This window comes from Doryrhamphus excisus, chromosome 4 (genome assembly GCF_030265055.1).
Source record: "Doryrhamphus excisus isolate RoL2022-K1 chromosome 4, RoL_Dexc_1.0, whole genome shotgun sequence".
Classification (NCBI taxonomy): Eukaryota; Metazoa; Chordata; class Actinopteri; order Syngnathiformes; family Syngnathidae; genus Doryrhamphus; species Doryrhamphus excisus.
Window position 1 is genome coordinate 20,753,563 of NC_080469.1, and position 19,408 is coordinate 20,772,970.

Below are 19,408 nucleotides of genomic sequence, written 5' to 3' on the forward strand. Positions count from 1 at the left end.
TCACCGGAACAGGCATTTATTGCAGGTTAAAATGATTGCACAACAGGCACAATAATACTACTACTACTACTACTAATAATAATAATAATAATAATAACACAGACTACTCTTGGGGTCCATCAACCACGACAAGCTAAAACTCAACTCTGAACCACTTCCTGTCCCCTCACACATCTGTCCACCTGCCACTAAAGTCCCCTAGGGAACACATTTATTGCAACACACAACATTTTAGTCTCAAATAGCCTACTCCTATATAAAATAATAGGAATATATAAATAGGAATAAATAGCCTATTTACTCTTATGTCTACTATATTAGGTAAAACGAGCGTAAAGCCATTTAAAGCCGCCTTTACAACGCATTGATGAAAATCAACAAGGAAGTGCTAACGTGCGAGTCTATGTTATCTTATTTATGTCACATGATGACTATTAGATTGTGTCTAGTGTGACAATCATGTCCCAAGGGCTGTAATAATGTTAAAAACATATTTAGAAGATCAAAAAATTCACTTATGGAACCAATTAAGGCAATAAACAAGGGATGACTGTATGTGTATGTTACTTGTGTACCTCTAATAATGATTTGGAGTGCATGATAAAGTGGAAAGGAAAACGTAGCTCTCTCTGACTTTGTCATTTATGAACAAGTCTATTGCGCAACACAGAACTCAGCCAGCATTACTAGCGATGAGTTCAGGGTCAACAAGAGTATGGCAAGTGAACACACAGCTGAGTCGCAACATTTTAAAGCGCATGCAGAGATAAAGCTGTGGGACTGGCTGACCAGTTCGACCAATTGTGGAATTAAATCAGGAGGTTGCCTACAGCCACAGGTGCCAATGTTTTTTGACCCGGTGTTAATCAGAGACCCAGCCACTAAAGGAGACCAGGATGTTAATGAGAAGCGCTAATTGGAGCATTTCCAGTAGTATAATAAAAATAGTACTTTTCATACAGGAATGTCACCTGACAATATTCAACAATGGAGAAATATTTATTTGAATATGAAAGAGGGAGTATGATAAATATTACTTTTCATCCAGAAGAACAATAACAAACTCCAGTCTGCATGGTCCTAGAGGAAAAAACATTCACTTTAACCAAAACTGTAATAATTGTATGAACTTACGTCAATAAGGGTCGTTACCTCCAGGTGGGGGGCTGGGGGGGTCAGTGCTTGCCTGTGAGATGTTCTCTGTGTTTGGTGTACTCCTGAGCCAGCCAGCGAGCCTCGTCCTGACTGAGGACCACAGTAAACATTGTCATTTTGGTGCACGATGATGAACTTACCACTTCCACATGGATAGGGAGGATAACTATTAACAGTTATTTAACCTTTAACATGAACATGACGACTTTAGTGGTTTTAGTTCCCATGGGGATGAATGACTTTTGTGGTAGACTCCGGTTTAATTAGCCACATTACACACACTGTAAAAAAAAAAACCATTCATTTAATTAAAAGCTAAAAAAAAAACAGAATTACTACAGCTTCTGTTTGGACTGTTCGGACTGACAACCGACGGGTTTCAAAAGGCGTGACGAAGAGGATAGCTCAAGCTAAATGTCTAATTTGCCTCCAGGCAAAAGTGACACCAAGAGCGACTACAAAAGACAGACAGAGACTGACAACGTGTGTGACGCAGGAATAATGAGGCTGTTGAATTGTGATGCTGAAGAAGACGACTTTAGTGGTTTTAGTTCCCATAAGGATGAATGACTTTTGTGGTAGACTACGGTTTAACTAGCCACATTACACACAGTTAAAAAAAACATTCATTTAATTAAAAGCTAAAAAAAAACAAAAAAAAAACAGAATTACTACAGCTTCTGTTTGGACTGATCAAACCAACAACCAACAGGTTTCGAAATGTTGGACTACAACGTGACGAAGAAGATCACTCAAGCTAAATGGCTAATTTGCCTCCAGGCAAAAGTGACACCAAGAGCAACAACGAAAGACAGAGAGAGACTGACAACGTGTGTGATGAAGGAATCATAAGGTTGTTGAAGAAGACGACTTTAGTGGTTTTAGTTCCCATAGGAATTAATGACTTTTGTGGTCGACTACGGTTTAACCAGCCACATTACATATATTGTTAAATAAAAAAACATAATTACTACTACAACCAACAGGTTTCGAAAGGCTGGACTACTACTACGTGACAAAGAGGATAGCTCAAGCTAAATGGCTAATTTGCCTCCAGGCAAAAGTGACACCGATAGCGACAACAAAAGAGAGACAGAGACTGACAACATGTGTGATGAAGGAATAATGACGCTGTTGAATTGTGATGCTGAAGAAGACAACGTTAGCGGTTTTAGTTCCCAGGAGGAGGATGATAGCAATGACTGACTTCCCTTATTAATTAGTCATATTTCATGTACAGTTCCGAAATAAAGCATTCATTTAATTCATAAAATTTGCAATTTTTCAGTGAACTAAATATCCCAGGTTACATACAACATGGACACCAGCGACTTATAAACAGGTGCGGCATATCTTTTTTTCCTCTTTAAATGTATTTGCCAACTGGGGCGCTCTATAGTTGGGAAATGGCGGTACATTTTAAAAAGTCTTCGTGTTTGTTGATGCAACATAAGTACGGTAAATATGGAGCATATACGGTACATAGACGCCACATCTATCTCCATCAATGTATGATGGAGATAGTTTCCCACCCTCTCATAAACTCTAGTGGTGGATCATATCAAGATTACACAATTATAAATGAGGAAATATCTTGTTGAGCAATAACGTTACACACCATACAGCCGTTGTCATGGCAACCTGTTGACAAAGAACCACCCAGTCGCAAGTGTTATAAACTAACCAAGCTACTAATCATGACTAACCAGTTGATGTTGACCAGGTAGTTGGCCATGTCCTCCATCTGCTCCGGTTGGCCGTTGGTCACCATGAACTCCTTCAGACGTGAGAAGTGTTTGCTTTTCACCAGCTTGCTGTGTTGGCCATGTTGGATGATGAAAGACAGCACGGTGTCCCGAATCTGAAACGTAGAAAAGAAATAAGATGTGTTGTAACAATCCGATCCAATCTAATCAAACGCCCTACTAGGATGAAATACTTTTTCATTTTGATTGTTTACAGTATGTGTACTGGCCTAATTCTAATATTATGACCTGGATAACAATAATGGCATATCTTCTCACCATCAAACCAGCTTTGAGTTTCCTCTTTTGCAGCTCTCGTCACGTGTCGCCCAATTGCACAAGAGCCCCGACTTAATAAGAAGCCTCTACAAGGCACTTCTATTGCTACTCTATAATTCTACTCTCCCATCAAACACGCTTCAATCATGAGAAATTAATTAGAGGTCGAGCACCTAACCTGAGAGGGGATACCCGCTAATTCCCCCGTGTTCATAAGCTCCTCCTCCTGATCCAGCACAGTGACGGGGTCACGCATCGACAGAAAGCCCTGCAAACAGCAAAAACATGATGTAAACGTGATGTAATTATAGGTTATCACATGGTTTGTCTGGTATCAGGCCACCTTTGGTCTCGGGCTAATACTGACACTTGGGGGCATGATACTGGGCCTGATACCAGACAAACCATGTGATGATCTTATTATCACATACTACAGTATTAATTGTCCCTGTACCCTAGAAAGCGCCCATGAATGATACGGGAAAAGGCCCAAATGATACTGTGTCAAAGCCCAGGGCAGTGATACTGATAAAATATAGAGTTTAACCATGTCCAGTATCAGCCCCCGTAGCTGTCCACTCAGAGCGCGCTGCTCTGGTATCATGCCCGTGAAACAACCAATCAGAGAACAGCACACGAGTGCTTAGTGCCTAGTGCTTCTCCAGTCACCAAAAAACCCAAACTTGATTAATGGAAATTTAATTGTCAGACATTGATAAGATAAGACTGTTGATAAAATATTATTGTTGAAATATTTTTGCAATTGTTGTGTTTACACTGTTTAGATATAATACATGTAATAAACTGAACATTTTCTGGAAACAAAATGGTCTTTTGATTAAATAGTACGTGATAATAAGCTCATGATTAAATAGTATGTGGTAATAAGATCATCGAATGGTTTGTCTGGTATCAGGCCAGGTATCATGCCCCCAAGTGTCAGTATCAGCCCGAGATCAAAGGTCGAGGGCTGATACTGGCATAACCTGTATGTGATAACCTATAAATCAAAAGACCATTTTGTTTCCAGAAAATGTTCAGAGAACATCAAGAACAACAAGAAAGAATACAGTAGACTAAACTAAAACAGATGATACTAAAAATAAGACCCAGACACTGTACATCAGGTCTGATGATAGAGGTGAGACTAAAAATGAAATCTGACCCCAAATCACTGGGTTGGGTTGGAAAAGTTGTACAAATGTGGTACAAGTAAATCTGAGCCAAGAGCTGCAGATGGGGACTCAACTGAAAAAAGAAAGAATAAAAAAACTGAAATAGTAGGCCGGGTCGGGTCAGACCAAGGTTGCACCACCAATGGGACCCAAAGTCTATAGAGACACAGATGAGACTATTTATCAGAGCCAAATAGACTGGAGTCTGAGGGAACACAGGTGAGCCCAAAGCAAAAAACTGAAAGAAATAGTAGGACTGAGCTCAGAACCAAAAAGCAGCAGGTCGGACTTGAAGAGAAACAGGTTCACGTACTTGAATCTGCTGAGCTTTCTTGCTGGCCGAGGGGATGAGAAGGAGCGTTCCCAGGGCAAAGGCTAGCAGGTTGAACTGTGCAAAGCCTTTGGCCATCCCGATCAGTTCCATATTCAACAAGAACGGACACCTTGGAAAGGATAGCAGGCCAAAATACCACACAGGTGAGACTGAAGGGTTAAGGTATTTGGTGCTGGAGAGGAACGCAGGAAGTCACTGACGGATATGTAGGATTCTACCCTGGTCACTGGGTCAGTGAAACACACACACCAGACCTGATCGCCAGAATAACAGGCGTCTATTGCAGGTTTGAATGATCTCACAACAGACACAATAACCCTTCGTAAAAATCTTCAATAACAACATGGGCTACTGTTGCGCTCCAAGCTAAACCTCAACTTTGAGCATCTCCGACAAATGGCTTCTATGCCGCTTATGCTGTAGCCTATCCCAGCTGTCTTCGGGCGAGAGGCTAGGAACACCCCCGACTGGTGGCCAGCCAATCACAGTGCACAAACAACCATTCACACTCACATTCATACCTATGGACAATTTAGAGTCACCAATTAACCTAGCATACCAGAGTACCCAAAGAAAACCCACGCCCGGGGGCCTTGGTGGGACATGCAAACTCCACACAGAGATGCTCAAGCGGATACTCGAACCCAAGTCTTCCTGATTTCCTGCCTGTGTACATGCTAACTACTCAACCACCGTGCAGCTTAGAGGTCTCTAATAATGTTAAAAACTGTATTTTGAATCTTGTAAACAGGTTTGCTATGCCCTGAGTACAAAACTAGGTATTATACTCCAGTGCAACTTACGTATGTTTTTTTTTCTACCTAATGATGCATTTTTGGTCTTGTGCGACTTATACTCCGGAGCGACAATTTGGAGTCGCCAATTAACCTAGCATGCCGGAGTACCCAAAGAAAACCCACGCACGGGGAGGGGCGGGACTCGAACACAGGTGTTCCCGATTTCATGATTGTGTACATGCTAACCACTCATCCACTGTGCAGCTTAGAGGTCTCTAATAATGTTAACAACTGTATTTAGATTCTTGTAAACGTTTCTACGTTTTCGATGCTCTGAGTACAAAACTAGGTACAGTTGGGTCTGAAAGCAATTAATCGTGATAAATGAGGGATGACTATATCTATATTTTTTCCAAGTACCGTATTTTCCAGACTATAAGTCGCACTTTTTTTCATAGGTTGGCCGTTCCTGCGACTTATACTCCAGAGCGACTTATAAATGAAAAAAGTGTTGATGTTCCATAAACACTGGACACCTTTTCTGTTCATGTTTATTTTTGGTGTAGCTGAATAAGCATTGTGTTAGCATATCTTACACCTATTCAGCCTGTTCTCTATTCTTTTATTGTTAGAACTTGCCTTCCAAGAGGACGTAATGTCTGTTTTGGTCAAGTAGTTGGGAAATAAATTACCCATAAAAAATGCCACTTATACTCCAGTGCGACTTATGGATGTTTTTTTTCTACCTAATGATGCATTTTTGGCCTTGTGCGACTTATAGTCCAGAAAATACAGTAAATATTTCACATTTATTGGGGAAAGGCAGAGGCCACTACTTGAAGAAATATAGAATATTTGTTCATGCAAGAAAAAAACAAAAAAGGTGCTTACTTGAGGAGGAGAACAAAGGTCCTGTAGAGTATTGCTTGTTGATCCGAGCTCAAAGGTAAAGAAGCTGCAACCAAAGCAGGTACGATTACATTTTAGACATTCCCGATGACAAATTTTAAGACGAGAACTGAGGTTCTGAGTAGAACTTTAAAAAGGCTGTTCAACAGTTGAAGAGCACAGCCTTTAAAAGCCAAAATCTTGTTTTCTGTCAGGTATTCACACGGTCATGATCTCATGATCTGATGGCAAAGGCAAAAAGGCTATCTCTCTTTGAACGCGGTGGATTTGGTTGAGCTGCAGAAGCAAGGCGTCCCACAGTGCACTATTGCTGCTGAGGTTGGACGAGTAAGGTCATTTCAAACTTCTTCAAACATCATTTTTTGTCAAGTGGTATACCCAAACTAAATATCAGCGGCCAATAATTTTATTTTTTTTATTTTTATTGATTAAAAAAAATAGGCCCCCTAAATAATTTGATATTTTTTATTGATTCTTCTTTTTTTTTTTTTTACAAAAAAAATCTCTGACAAATTTCATATAATAGGGCAAAAGCAGGCTAATAAGCAAGCCAATAAGCAGGCTAATACTAGCCTACTACTAGTACTAGTAGTAGTAATAATCAGAAGAAGAATAATGATGATAGCAATAATAATAGGCTAATTAATAATATAATAATGATTATTATATAATTGATCACTGTCCACTGGTTTTACAGTGTAGATTGTGTGTACTTGTGTAAACGTCCACTAAACGTAAACTAAATCTGTCCAAAAGTGGGAAAGTTATATCCCGGTTCTTGTTCCTTATTAGTTTCTTGGATATTTCGATTTAAAAAAATTATTTTTTGAATGTCTACTACATTCATTGTGCGTCTCCAGGGGCCTAAGCCCCACCTGACCTCAGAACCTAGTGACGCCCCTGTCAGGGGCCCTGGCTATCCGTCCACTACACAATAATCCTTGGATGGCATTTGCGTTTTGGGGCTATGGTGTTTGATCAACCTTTGATCAGCTAATGAACAGCCCAGTTCAGTTGAATGCGTGTTACTCCAATATGTTTTGGGGTCTCACTACCATTTCTTGTTTTTGCATTTTGAGCTCTACTTCCAAGCTTGTGAACATCCAACCGTGCAAAAATGGAAATTCTTGGAATTTTTCAACTGGTCTTAAAATGGAGATATATATACGTATATGTATTGCACAACTGTGATTGGCAGTGGAAAGTACAATGGAAATCCAAAAAAGACATTTACTAGAGCAGGGGTCACCATGCGCCCACGTGGACCACTTAAGGCGCCTGCGAGGCATCTTCTAAAAAATAGCACTGGTCACAAATTATCATTGTTATTTTGTGCTTTAAATTTTGAATCAGAATTGCTTACATTAATGTATTTTTTTTAATCGTTTTTTTAAAAACATCAAAAATTAAAACAAAAATATTTTATAACAAACTCTTACCTCAAGTCAAAGTTCATGTGTTCGCACGCGTCCCCTGACCGCTTTTCTGATATAGTACATAGTGATATAGTACTGATATATACAGAAAAGCGAAAAAGGACTTTTCCACAGTGATTGGGAGGAAGAATTTTTCTTTATGTATTTTGAAGAAAAATTTATGTGTCTTATTTGCGGGACGACTGTTGCAATACCAAAGCGGCACAATGTCGAGAGACACTTCAAAACTTGTCACGAAAGCTTCAATTAAGGACGAAAAAGGCCCGTTTGTTAAAGGCAGCTTTGGACAAACAAAGGACTTTTTTCACTAGGCAGGTGAAAAAAATCACAGAAAGGTGTTCCCTCTGACTTTCAAATATGTGAGCACATAAATAAATGTTTCTTAAAAAATAAAAAGTATGTTTTTGTATGTAAGTATGTTAATGTTACAATTATTGTGGAAAATAATTAACATTGATATGTGAGCAGTCGCTTCACATAGTGTTACTACTACTATTCCTTTTGTTATGATTACTAAAAAGTGATCCGTGCAGTTTTGTCATTTTGGAAGTTCACCACAAACTTGTCATGTAGCTTTTCATACTATCCGTGCTCACAAAGTAGCCCTCGGCCTCAAAAAGGTTGGTGACCCCTGTACTAGAGTATTCTTGCTTGTGTTAATCATGCAATATTCAGGGAATACCTGAGACAAAAGGTGCTAGAAGCGTACTCTTCCAGGTCCTGGAGAAACTAGAAATCTGGAAACAAAGGACAGAATTAAGACTGTACATATTGCTTTTTAAAATGTATTTTATTTTTATGTGAAACACTACCTTCCATAGAGCTGGCACGGCAACCACTGCTTCCAGCACATTCTGGAGATCACTAATCTGAGAGAAGCGAGAAATATTCATTCATTCATTCATTTTCTACCGTTTTTTCCAGAGGTCGCAGAGGGTGCTGGAGCCTATCCCAGCTGTCTTTGGGCGAGAGACGGGGTACACCCTGGACTGGTGGCCAGCCAATCACAGGGCACATATAGACAAACAACCATTCACACTCACATTCATACCTATGGACAATTTGAAGTTGCCAATTAGCCTAGCATGTTTTTGGAATGTGGGAGGAAACCGGAGTCGAGAAACATACACGTTTATTTTATTCATTGTAACTATGACTGGCACTCAAACCATGAATATGAATCAACGCATGGCGCACGTTTACTCACCAAGTTGAAGCCGAGCATCTTCTGAAGAAGACTGTTCCAGAGCTGAGTGTCGTACACCTTGTACTCCAAGCACAGGTCTGCCACCAAATGCACGGCCTGAAAAGACCAAAAAGTTGCTTTAGTATGACAGACCTGGTCAAGTCAAGTGCAAAAAAAACCCAACCTAAATTAGGGTTTCAGGGTCCATGATGGTTCACAGAAAGCTAAGGACTAAGACCTGTGTTTGAATAAAGCACTTAATAGCAAGGCCAGGGAATCCACAAAATGGCATTTTCCACAAAAGGACATTCTCTAAAAAACAAATAAATAAAAGGAATAAAGTCCGACAATAAAATGATACTACAGTATTAATTGTCCCTGTACCCTAGAAACGGCCCATGAATGATACGGGAAAAGGCCCAAATGATACTGTGTCAAAGCCCAGGGCAGTGATACTGATAAAATATAGAGTTTAACCATGTCCAGTATCAGCCCCCGTAGCTGTCCACTCAGAGTGCGCTGCTCTGGTATCGTGCCCGTGAAACAACCAATCAGAGAACAGCACACGAGTGCTTAGTGCCTAGTGCTTCTCCAGTCACCAAAAAACCCAAACTTGATTAATGGAACTTTAATTGTCAGACATTGATAAGATAAGACTGTTGATAAAATATTATTGTTGAAATATTTTTGCAATTATTGTGTTTACACTGTTTAGATATAATACATGTAATAAACTGAACATTTTCTGGAAACAAAATGGTCTTTTGATTAAATAGTACGTGATAATAAGCTCATGATTAAATAGTATGTGGTAATAAGATCATCACATGGTTTGTCTGGTATCAGGCTCAGTATCATGCCCCCAAGTGTCAGTATCAGAGGGCTGATACTGACTGACTGATACTGACTGATACTGGCCTGATACCAGACAAACCATGTGATAACCTATAATCATCATGGTCATTTTTTCATATAAATTAAGGGATCAAAAGCAGTATCGGCCACAAATATCGGGTGATGGAAAAAAATTGGTATCGGCATCGGCCCCCCAAAAAACATATCGGTTGATCCCTAGTATATATATTTATAATGTATATTTATTTTTTTTCATTTTTAATAGATGTGTCTGCACCTTCTTCACCAAAACAAATTCCTAGTATGTGTTTGATCATACCTGGCAACGCCAGCCAAACATTAAAGTATGACAGGAGCACGGCACATGAAGATCCTCTATATATGGACCACTCATTCGTCAAAGTTGCTTTATTCGAGTCAGGACAGATCCGCTGTTTTTAATGATACAGTTTTTAATGATATTGCAGGATAACCTGCAATAATGGCTGCCAAGGATATGACGAGAGCAAAGAAGAAGATTTTTAAGGATTTGCAGCAAAAACAGCCCTACCCTGTAGGCATGGGGATGGCTTTTGGATTGAATGATTTCAGGATTTTACCACAGAAACAGGACTTTTATTAGCCGGGTGTGGCTTGCGGACCACCAGTTGAATTACCCGGCACTTAATAAACAGAAAGTACCTGTGGCTCGTGGCTGTGGTTCTTCCACAGGCCTTTGATCAAGCCCTCTTTGGGGCTGCTGCGGAATGACTGCACCGTGTGGGGGATGTTCAACGCCTCCAGCCGGGAAACAAAGATGTAGCACTTCACGTAGTAGCTGCAGATACGTATACATGGAAGGCTTTTTACACATCTTGAAAAGAATGCATTGCAATCAAATGGTGTGTAACCGGCTTACTCCAGTTCACTCCTGTTGATCTTTAACTGTGTCTCAAGTGTGGCGGCGTCGGCGAGTCGCATGAAACAAAGGAGCACTCGGGTTCTATGGCAGAATGTCAGACGCGGCCCGGAGCTGCTAAGAGGCTACAGGTAGGAGAGCATAAGACACAGAAGATCTCAGATACAGACACTGGAGATAAAAGGGAGAACTTACCCAGGTTTCAGCAGACAAGATGGCGCTGAGGAGGCAAACGGCATCAGCTGTGGTGGAAGCCTGCAGCATGTAGACCACCCTGACAGCAGCAAATAGCAGTGACGTGGTTAGTATTAAAAATTATTCAGTTCTACGCCATGACCGCAGGAGCTTTCGTCATTGACCCCTGCCTAGCAAGACTTTTCATTCAGCCTAGCCTGGAAAGATGTTTTCTTTTTTCCCGATGTAGATGGATGCTTTACCGTAGCCTGTACTCATGTTTCAGTCTCCCTGGTCTGGTCCGAGGTTTCATTTTTCCTGGCCTGAACACTCAGAACAATCTTTTATTTACCCTCGCCTGGATGTTTGGTTTTTTATTTACTGTCAGTCATTCATTCATTTTCTACTGCTTTTCCTCACGAGGGTCGCGGGGGTGCTGGAGCACGGGGAGAACATGCTCCCTGGTCTGAACATGAACCCTGGTCTCTTAGCTGTGAGGTCTGCGTGCTAACCACTAGACCGCTATGCCGCCCTAATTTATGATCAGAATCAGAAATTGTTTATTGCCAGGTATGATCAAACACATACTCTGAATTTGTTTTGGTGAAGAAGGTGCAGACACGGGTTGCACGGCGGAAGAGTGGTTAGCGCGCAGACCTCACAGATAGGAGCTCAATTCCACCCTCGGCCATCTCTGTGTGGAGTTTGCATGTTCTCCCCGTGCATGCATGGGTTTTCTCCGGGTACTCCGGTTTCCTCCCACATTCCAAAAACATGCTAGGTTAATTGGCGACTCCAAATTGTCCATAGGTATGAATGTGAGTGTGAATGGTTGTTTGTCTATATGTGCCCTGTGATTGGCTGGCGACCAGTCCAGGGTGTACCCCGCCTCTCGCCCAAAGACAGCTGGGATAGACTCCAGCACCCTCGCGACCCTCGTGAGGAAAAAGCGGTAGAAAATGAATGAATGAATGAAGGTGTAGACACATCTATTAAAAATGAAAAAACTAAATATACATTATAAATATATATACTAGGGATCGACCGATATGTTTTTTTTGGGGGCCGATGCCGATTTTGCTTGGGCCGATACTGCTTTTGATCCCTCAAAAAAATGACCATGATAATTATAGGTTATCACATGGTTTGTCTGGTATCGGGCCAGGTATCATGCCCCCAAGTGTCAATATCAGCCGAGGCACGCGGGGGCATGATACTGAGCCTGATACCAGACAAACCATGTGATGATCTTATTATCACATACTATTTAATCATGAGCTTATTATCATGTACTATTTAATCAAAAGACCATTTTGTTTCCAGAAAATGTTCAGTTTATTACATGTATTATATCTAAACAGTGTAAACACAATAATTGCAAAAATATTTCAACAATAATATCTGTGTGTTCACGCTCGTGCGCTGTTCTCTGATTGGTTGTTTCACGGGCACGATACCAGAGTAGCGCGCTCTGAGTGGACAGCTACGGGGGCTGATACTGGACATGGTTAAACTCTATATTTTATCAGTATCACTGCCCTGGGCTTTGACACAGTATCATTTCGGCCTTTTCCCGTATCATTCATGGGCGGTTTCTAGGGTACAGGGACAATTAATACTGTAGTATGTGATAATAAATATTACAGGTCTAAAGTTTAAACAAATATTTATTGAAATGTAAACACGGAACACAGTAGGATTCAGCTTTCTTAAACACACATTTAAACGGCATTATGAACTTTAAAAGGAATAAATATTCAACCATGTGCAAAACATTTCTGTCGTAGTTTAAATTTATCTAGCATCAATGTGATGACTGCCCCCCGCCTCCACACACACAACACATCACACTGACACAATTACAGTGCATCCGGAAAGTATTCACAGCGCTTCACTTTTTCCACATTTTGTCATGTTACAGCCTCATTCCAAATTGTATTAATTTAATCTCTTACCTCAAAATTCTACACAAAATACTCCATTATGACAATGTTGTTTTTTTTTACTTTTTTTGAATTTATTAAAAATAGAAAACCAAGAAATCACATTTACATAAGTATTCACAGCCTTTGCCATGAAGCTCAAAATTGAGCTCAGGTGCATCTTTTTTCCACTGATCATCCTTGAGATCTTTCTACAGCTTAATTGGAGTCCACCTACAGTAAATTCAGTTGATTGGACATGATTTGGAAAGGCACACACCTGTCTATATAAGGTCCCACAGTTGACTGTGCATGTCAGAGCACAAACACCAAGCATGAAGTCAAAAGAACTGTCTGTAGACCTGCGAGACAGGATTGTCTTGAGGCACAAATCTGGGGAAGGATACAGAAAAATTTCTGCTGCTTTGAAGGTCCCAATGAGCACAGTGGCCTCCATTATTCATAAATGGAAGACGTTTGGAACCACCAGGACTCTTCCTAGAGCTGGCCGGCCTTCTCAACTGAGCGATCGGGGAAGAAGGGCCTTAGTCAGGGAGGTGACCAAGGCCCCGATGGTCACTCTGTCAGAGCTCCAGCGTTCCTCTGTGGAGAGAGGAGAGCCTTCCAGAAGGACAACCATCTCTGCAGCAATCCACCAATCAGGCCTGTATGGTAGAGTGGCCAGACGAAAGCCACTCCTTAGTAAAAGGAACATGGCAGCCCGTCTGGAATTTGCCAAAAAGCACCTGAATGACTCTCAGACCATGAGAAACAAAATTCTCTGGTCTGATGAGACAAAGATTGAACTCTTTGGTGTGAATGCCAGGCGCCATGTTTGGAGGAAACCAGGCACTGCTCATCACCAGGCCAATACCATCCCTACAGTGAAGCATGGTGGTGGCAGCATCATGCTGTGGGGATGTTTTTCAGCAGCAGGAACTGGCAGACTAGTCAGGATAGAAGGAAAAATGAATGCAGCAATATATAGAGATATCCTGGATGAAAACCTGCTCCAGAGCGCTCTTGACCTCAGGCTGGGGCGAAGGTTCATTTTTCAGCAGGACAACGACCCGAAGCACACAGCCAAGATCTCAAAAGATTGGCTTCAGAACCACTCCGTGAATGTCCTGGAGTGGCCCAGCCAGAGTCCAGACTTGAATCCGATCGAACATCTCTGGAGAGATCTGAAAATGGCTGTGCACAGACGTCTCCCATCCAACCTGATGGAGCTTGAGACTTATTGCAAAGAAGAATGGGCAAAACTGCCTAAAGATAGGTGTGCTAAACTTGTGGGATCATATTCAAAAAGACTTGAGGCTGTAATTGCTGCCAAAGGTGGATCAACAAAGTATTAAGCAAAGGCTGTGAATACTTATGTAAATGTGATTTTTTTGTTTTCTATTTTTAATAAATTCAAAACATGTCAAAAAACATTTTTTCACATTGTCATAATGGAGTATTTTGTGTAGAATTTTGAGGTAAGAGATTAATTTAATACAGTTTGGAATGAGGCTGTAACATGATAAAATGTAGAAAAAATGAAGCGCTGTGAATACTTTCCGGATGCACTGTAAGTACGATATATAAAACATTTCTCTCATCATTAAAGTTGGTGTTGTGCACGATAAAGACCTCTCATAAGCAGACACGGCTGCTCCAATTCCTTCTGTGCGTGTGTGCGTGCGTGCTCGGAGAGAGCGCACACACATAACACGACACGCATTTAAAGTTGCATAGTTGTTCATTCTTGTTCTGCTCAACTAGTGAGAGTGCTTTTATTCGTCTGTTGCGTTGGTATGTGATGTTTTTGGGCTTTCTTGTTGTCACACCGTGACTTAAACTTAAAATGTGATGGGCTTAGTAAAGTGTTAAAAGCAAGCTAACTCTATTGTGAAAATGCACCCTTGATGTGATTCAACAGTGGGGGCGGAGTACCGCGACTGCGTTTATTGCGGGGTCCTCTGCCGCCGAGGCAACACAAAGCTGCCCCGGCGGATGCCTGATCATGCGGTGGCAAAATACATCGGCAAACCCATGCGTGTATCGGCCGATACAGGGAGAAAACGCAAATATCGGCCCGATATATCGGTCGATCCTTAATATATACACTGTCTGTTTTTGTTTGTTATACCGGAAGCACAGTTTGATTATTGATGGACGTATTATGGATAAATCTTAAAATGTACCTCATTAAGTCTGGGTCATCCTTGAAGCTGCTGACACAGTCATAGTGGCCGGTATCCTAAATCCAAGTACAAAATTCATCAAAAACCAATAAACCAATAAACAAACAATAAAAAAAACAAAACAAAAACAATTGCAGGCCTGACAAACCTTTGCCACAGCAGGACCAGTTCTGCAGATCCACTTTTCCAACATCATATTACGGACTTTCAGAAGATCCACTTTGTTGATGGAGGCTACTTCCTTAACCACTGCATGTATGTCTGAAAGAAACGACCCTTGTTCAAGTTCAATCACAGAATACTACTGATGCGTTCCATTTTCTTCCGTTGATCTGGGTCCGGGTCACGGGCAGCAGTGTCAGTAGTATAAAGCACAACATTCCCAGTCTCCGGCTACCTCTTACAGCTCCACCAGGAGACGTAATCCATCCAGCGTGTATTAGGTCTGCTCCTCCCGGCTGAGCATGCCCGGAGCACCTCACCAGGGAGGCGCCCAGGACGAGATGTCCGAACCACCTCAACTGCTTCCTCTGAGCCCCTCACCCTAAAACTATAAGGATCCCGTGTGGCTTCTTTGGGCTGGGCACCACATGTCAAGCCAGACCACCAGGTTCTTGCCTGTGAGGCCTTCCTCTGGTGTTCCTGGGCCCCGGTGTCCCACATCTGGGTGTTTGGTGTTTCTCATAAGGTCTGAATCCCTCTTTGTCTCATGTCATATCCTTGAAAGGTTTACTCACCGGGATAAGTTGGTCCTGCAGAGTCCCTGAAGCGCTGATCCACACTGCTGTGCTCGTAAAGAGCCGTAATGAGTTTGTCTGGAGCTGCTGTGAGCTTGAGGAGTTCGGGGCTGTTGAGCTGACTGGCCATCAACGTGCTTTCTGTTGCCGACCGCTGGAGCTGCAGCTTCAGCTTGGACAGAAAGGCCCCGCCTCGGGTGCGTGATTCCTCCTGCGTGGGGAGCAGACGGCTGCAGGATTAAAGAAACTCTTGCAAACAAACTTGTGGAAAAATCCTCACATCAAGGTTTGGATCCTTGACCCAGGCATCTCCAAGGGCCATGCAGAACTTCAGGGACTGTGCCTTCTCATAGCCTGCAGAGCAGAGGAAGATTTTAGTCTACAAAAAGGGTCAGGTGCCTCTTGTGCCGGTCTCACCTGGAGGCAGTTCCTGGGTGATCTTGTGGGCGGTGGCTGCCGCCCACTCCGGATTCTGGATGTTGTGGATGTACGTCATCATCGTCTTTGCCACCTCAAACGTCTCCTTGTTGAAACCTTGAGCGCCAACCCGCTTCCTTTTCTCGAGGACCACGGGCTTCAATTTTGTGTCAAACATGTGATTGGCTGCAAGCATGTACAGCTTATCCAGGCTCACCTGTGGAGGGGCGGATTGATCAGTCATTTCGTTTCCCAGGACATGGAATTCATCACAACCGGATTGTTCCGGTTGTCTTCCAAGATGTTTTGTCTCTCACCCGAGTGGGCTTCATCATAGGACAGCTCACGACTAGAGCTGTTCTGTCTAGTCATTGAGCATAAACTGATGGACTACTTTGAGAGCCAGAGACTAGACCAGGGGTCTCAAACACGCAGCCCGCGGGCCAAATGTGGCCCGCAGGACACTAGTTTGAGGCCCCGCCTTGATATGAAAGTTTAATGTTAGTGCGGCCCGCGCAAGTTTGATATGGATGCTGTATGGTATCATGTACCCAGAAAAAATTATTATGTTTGATTAATGTTCATGTTAAAGGTTAAATAACTGTTAATAGTTATCCTCCCTATCCGTGTGGAAGTGGTAAGTTTTTGGCTATTTAAGTTTAAAGGAAATAACTTGAAGGCTACCGTTTAGGTCGCTAGCTCTCTAGTTTGCGAGTTAGCATGTGTCTCAAGACCCTGCAGTTGCGCAATATGTTGTAAATAAAAAGGAGTATAAATGTGACTATAGTCGTGTTTTGTCATGTCTACAGGGCTCTAATAATGCTTTGTTAATTTTAATCTGAAAAAAATAATTTGTCTACCCACCAACTATATGTGGTTTCTTATATAAGTTTTTCTATAAGTTTTTATTATTTTCCATTTTATTATTATTATATTTATTTATTAGTGATTGATTGATTTTCTTTATTCTTGATTTGTTTATTTATTTTTCATCTTATTTTGTGTAGAAAAATATTCATATTTGAGTGGAATGTGGAATGTTTTATCAGAGCTTTTCTTGTAGAAAATTGGAACCAAAGCAAAGTTTTTAAATTTTTTTGTTTTTAATAAATGCGTTTTTATTGTTTTTTTTTGGAAAACCTGATGCGGCCCAGTCTCACCCAGACCCTAGCTCCAGTGGTCCCCAAGTAAATTGAGTTTGAGACCCCTGGACTAGACTGACAGACGGATTGTCTGACTAGACAGAACAGCCTATCTAGTTGACTAGAGGTGTCCTATCTAGTCATGAGACTAGACGTACCTTCATCAGTTTGCTGATGAGAAGCAGAGTTGGGAAGGTCTCCTCGTTGAGCTCCGGAGCTAAACACACAAAACACATTTGAGAATCTCCTAGCCACACTATGAGGTACAGTGAAAACTGTACGCACAAACTGTATGTAAAATGGCGCCTTTGCAAAGATTAGCTTTGATTGACATTGTGGGTGAGGCACATGATGGCTGTCGTTGGCACTGCTCTAATATTCTGGCGGCCTAGAATGATTCTACAAACATGTTTGTGTATAACGCAGCGAAGTTGTACAGCTCTGTAATCTACAACATATACAGCGTCTTACTAACAACACAACGGTCCCACACTGTACTCCTTCATCTAAGAGTCTAGTTTGGAGTTGTTGTTTTTTCCCCTCCCCTCTCCTCGTGTTGTCCCCCCCTTCATGCAAATTTCCCCACTGTGGGACGAATAAAGGCATATCATTCAACATGCAACTCACAGATGATCTTCCAGTAGTGTTTGTTCTGCACGAGCAGGTGGAAAGGCAGCCTGACTTTGTTCAGGGGGCTTGGCTGCAGATTGTTCTCCAGAAAGTATGTCTGTTCCACATCCGATGGGGGAGAGATTCGCTTGTAGGACTTTAAGTGCTGGAGGAGGCCCATTGCCTGTGGAGAACAAGACATCGGTCGCTGGTGTGTCATAGTACGAAAAAATTGTGTTGAAATCATATTTCCAATGTATGCATTTTTTCTTTTACCTGATTGACCGAGAAGACCGCAACGTTCTCATCTACAACCTGTAGGATCTTGACCACCACCTCGATCCTCTCGTAGTTGTAAGGACTGAGCTGCATGAGGAAGACAATGGGAGTCCACTGATTATTCAAGTCCTGCATTCAGAAATATTCTACTATATATGGCAAAGACCCATTTTGGTAGATTGGGCTTTGACGTAAAGGTAAAGGTAGTTGGCTATTTTTCAACCTTCACAGAGAACCCACAGGAGTGTATTGGAAGTGTGTTGTCCAAAATCTATAGTCTTGCTGCTAAAAGTGCTTTTAGTGAGCACCAACTGGGAGAACATGTTTTGTGTGTCTGTAGCTTTAATGCTAAGACCCATTTTGGAATGGTAGATTGGGCTTTTACGTAAAGGTCCCGTAGTTGGCTATTTTTCAACCTTCGCAGAGGCCCCACAGTAGTGTATTGGAAGTGTGTTGTCCAAAATCTATAGTCTTGCTGCTAAAAGTGCTTTTAGTGAGCACCGACTTTTGTGTGTCTGTAGCTTTAATGCTAATGAGCCATCTTGGTACAAATTTACTGACTCCCGTGTCTGCAGTAGTGAGCAGTGAGTGTGAGGATAGATTTTGCTCACATTTGGTGCTCTGTGGACACACGTTACTGTTATAACATCACTATGAACTCAATTTTGCATCATCAGGGACCTTTGAAGTATTCTGAAGGCTTTCAAGCACCCAGCGGTAGAGATGTCCACGCACCTTGAAAATAGCAGCAGACAGATTGCTGATGAGCTCGCTGGTTTGATGCAACTTGGAGATGATCTTCAGGACACGCTCCAGTGCGTCCGCGTGACACAAGGATTGGGCGTCTGTCTCGCCCTGACCCGGGAGCTCCTCTGCGTCTTCCTCTTGCAGCAGCAGCACGGTGGTAATGTACTGGTTGAGGACGCCGTCGCGGTCCAGACCGAATGTGCTGCAGATGATGTAGAGGAAAGGAGTTTTATTATCAGGAGAGCAAAATGCAACGACTAAAAGGGGAAGGAGGAAGTTTAGCAATTTTACCTGCAGTACTCGAGGATGATATCTGGAGTGATCCTCTTGTTCTTTACCAGAATGGGGATCACAATGCTCAAGTCAGACCACTGGCGAAACTCGGGCTGGATGAATATCTGGGACGGCAAAGACAACAAAACCGAGAGACGTATGAGACGAAGGGCATTTTTAAATATTTACTCACTACGCCCCCCTGCACGACCC

General features: G+C 42.0%; 1 protein-coding gene across 1 annotated transcript in view; it reads right to left on the reverse strand.

The window, feature by feature from the left end:
* kntc1 (kinetochore associated 1) overlaps positions 1-19,408 on the reverse strand; it is a 48,716-nt gene continuing 29,308 nt past the window's right edge. The window contains exons 40-61 of the mRNA XM_058071398.1: positions 19,214-19,320; positions 18,911-19,124; positions 18,173-18,262; positions 17,915-18,080; positions 17,446-17,504; positions 16,146-16,362; positions 16,009-16,082; positions 15,729-15,939; positions 15,140-15,252; positions 14,992-15,047; positions 10,905-10,983; positions 10,710-10,834; positions 10,493-10,628; positions 8,978-9,073; positions 8,583-8,639; positions 8,453-8,507; positions 6,317-6,380; positions 4,668-4,797; positions 3,358-3,447; positions 2,862-3,016; positions 1,153-1,245; positions 1-1,080 (exon numbers count right to left, since the gene is read on the reverse strand). Of these exons, the coding sequence (XP_057927381.1) occupies positions 1,176-1,245; positions 2,862-3,016; positions 3,358-3,447; positions 4,668-4,797; positions 6,317-6,380; positions 8,453-8,507; positions 8,583-8,639; positions 8,978-9,073; positions 10,493-10,628; positions 10,710-10,834; positions 10,905-10,983; positions 14,992-15,047; positions 15,140-15,252; positions 15,729-15,939; positions 16,009-16,082; positions 16,146-16,362; positions 17,446-17,504; positions 17,915-18,080; positions 18,173-18,262; positions 18,911-19,124; positions 19,214-19,320 (2,364 nt within the window). The 3' untranslated portion in view covers positions 1-1,080; positions 1,153-1,175. The remainder of the gene's footprint in view (positions 1,081-1,152; positions 1,246-2,861; positions 3,017-3,357; positions 3,448-4,667; positions 4,798-6,316; positions 6,381-8,452; positions 8,508-8,582; positions 8,640-8,977; positions 9,074-10,492; positions 10,629-10,709; positions 10,835-10,904; positions 10,984-14,991; positions 15,048-15,139; positions 15,253-15,728; positions 15,940-16,008; positions 16,083-16,145; positions 16,363-17,445; positions 17,505-17,914; positions 18,081-18,172; positions 18,263-18,910; positions 19,125-19,213; positions 19,321-19,408) is intronic.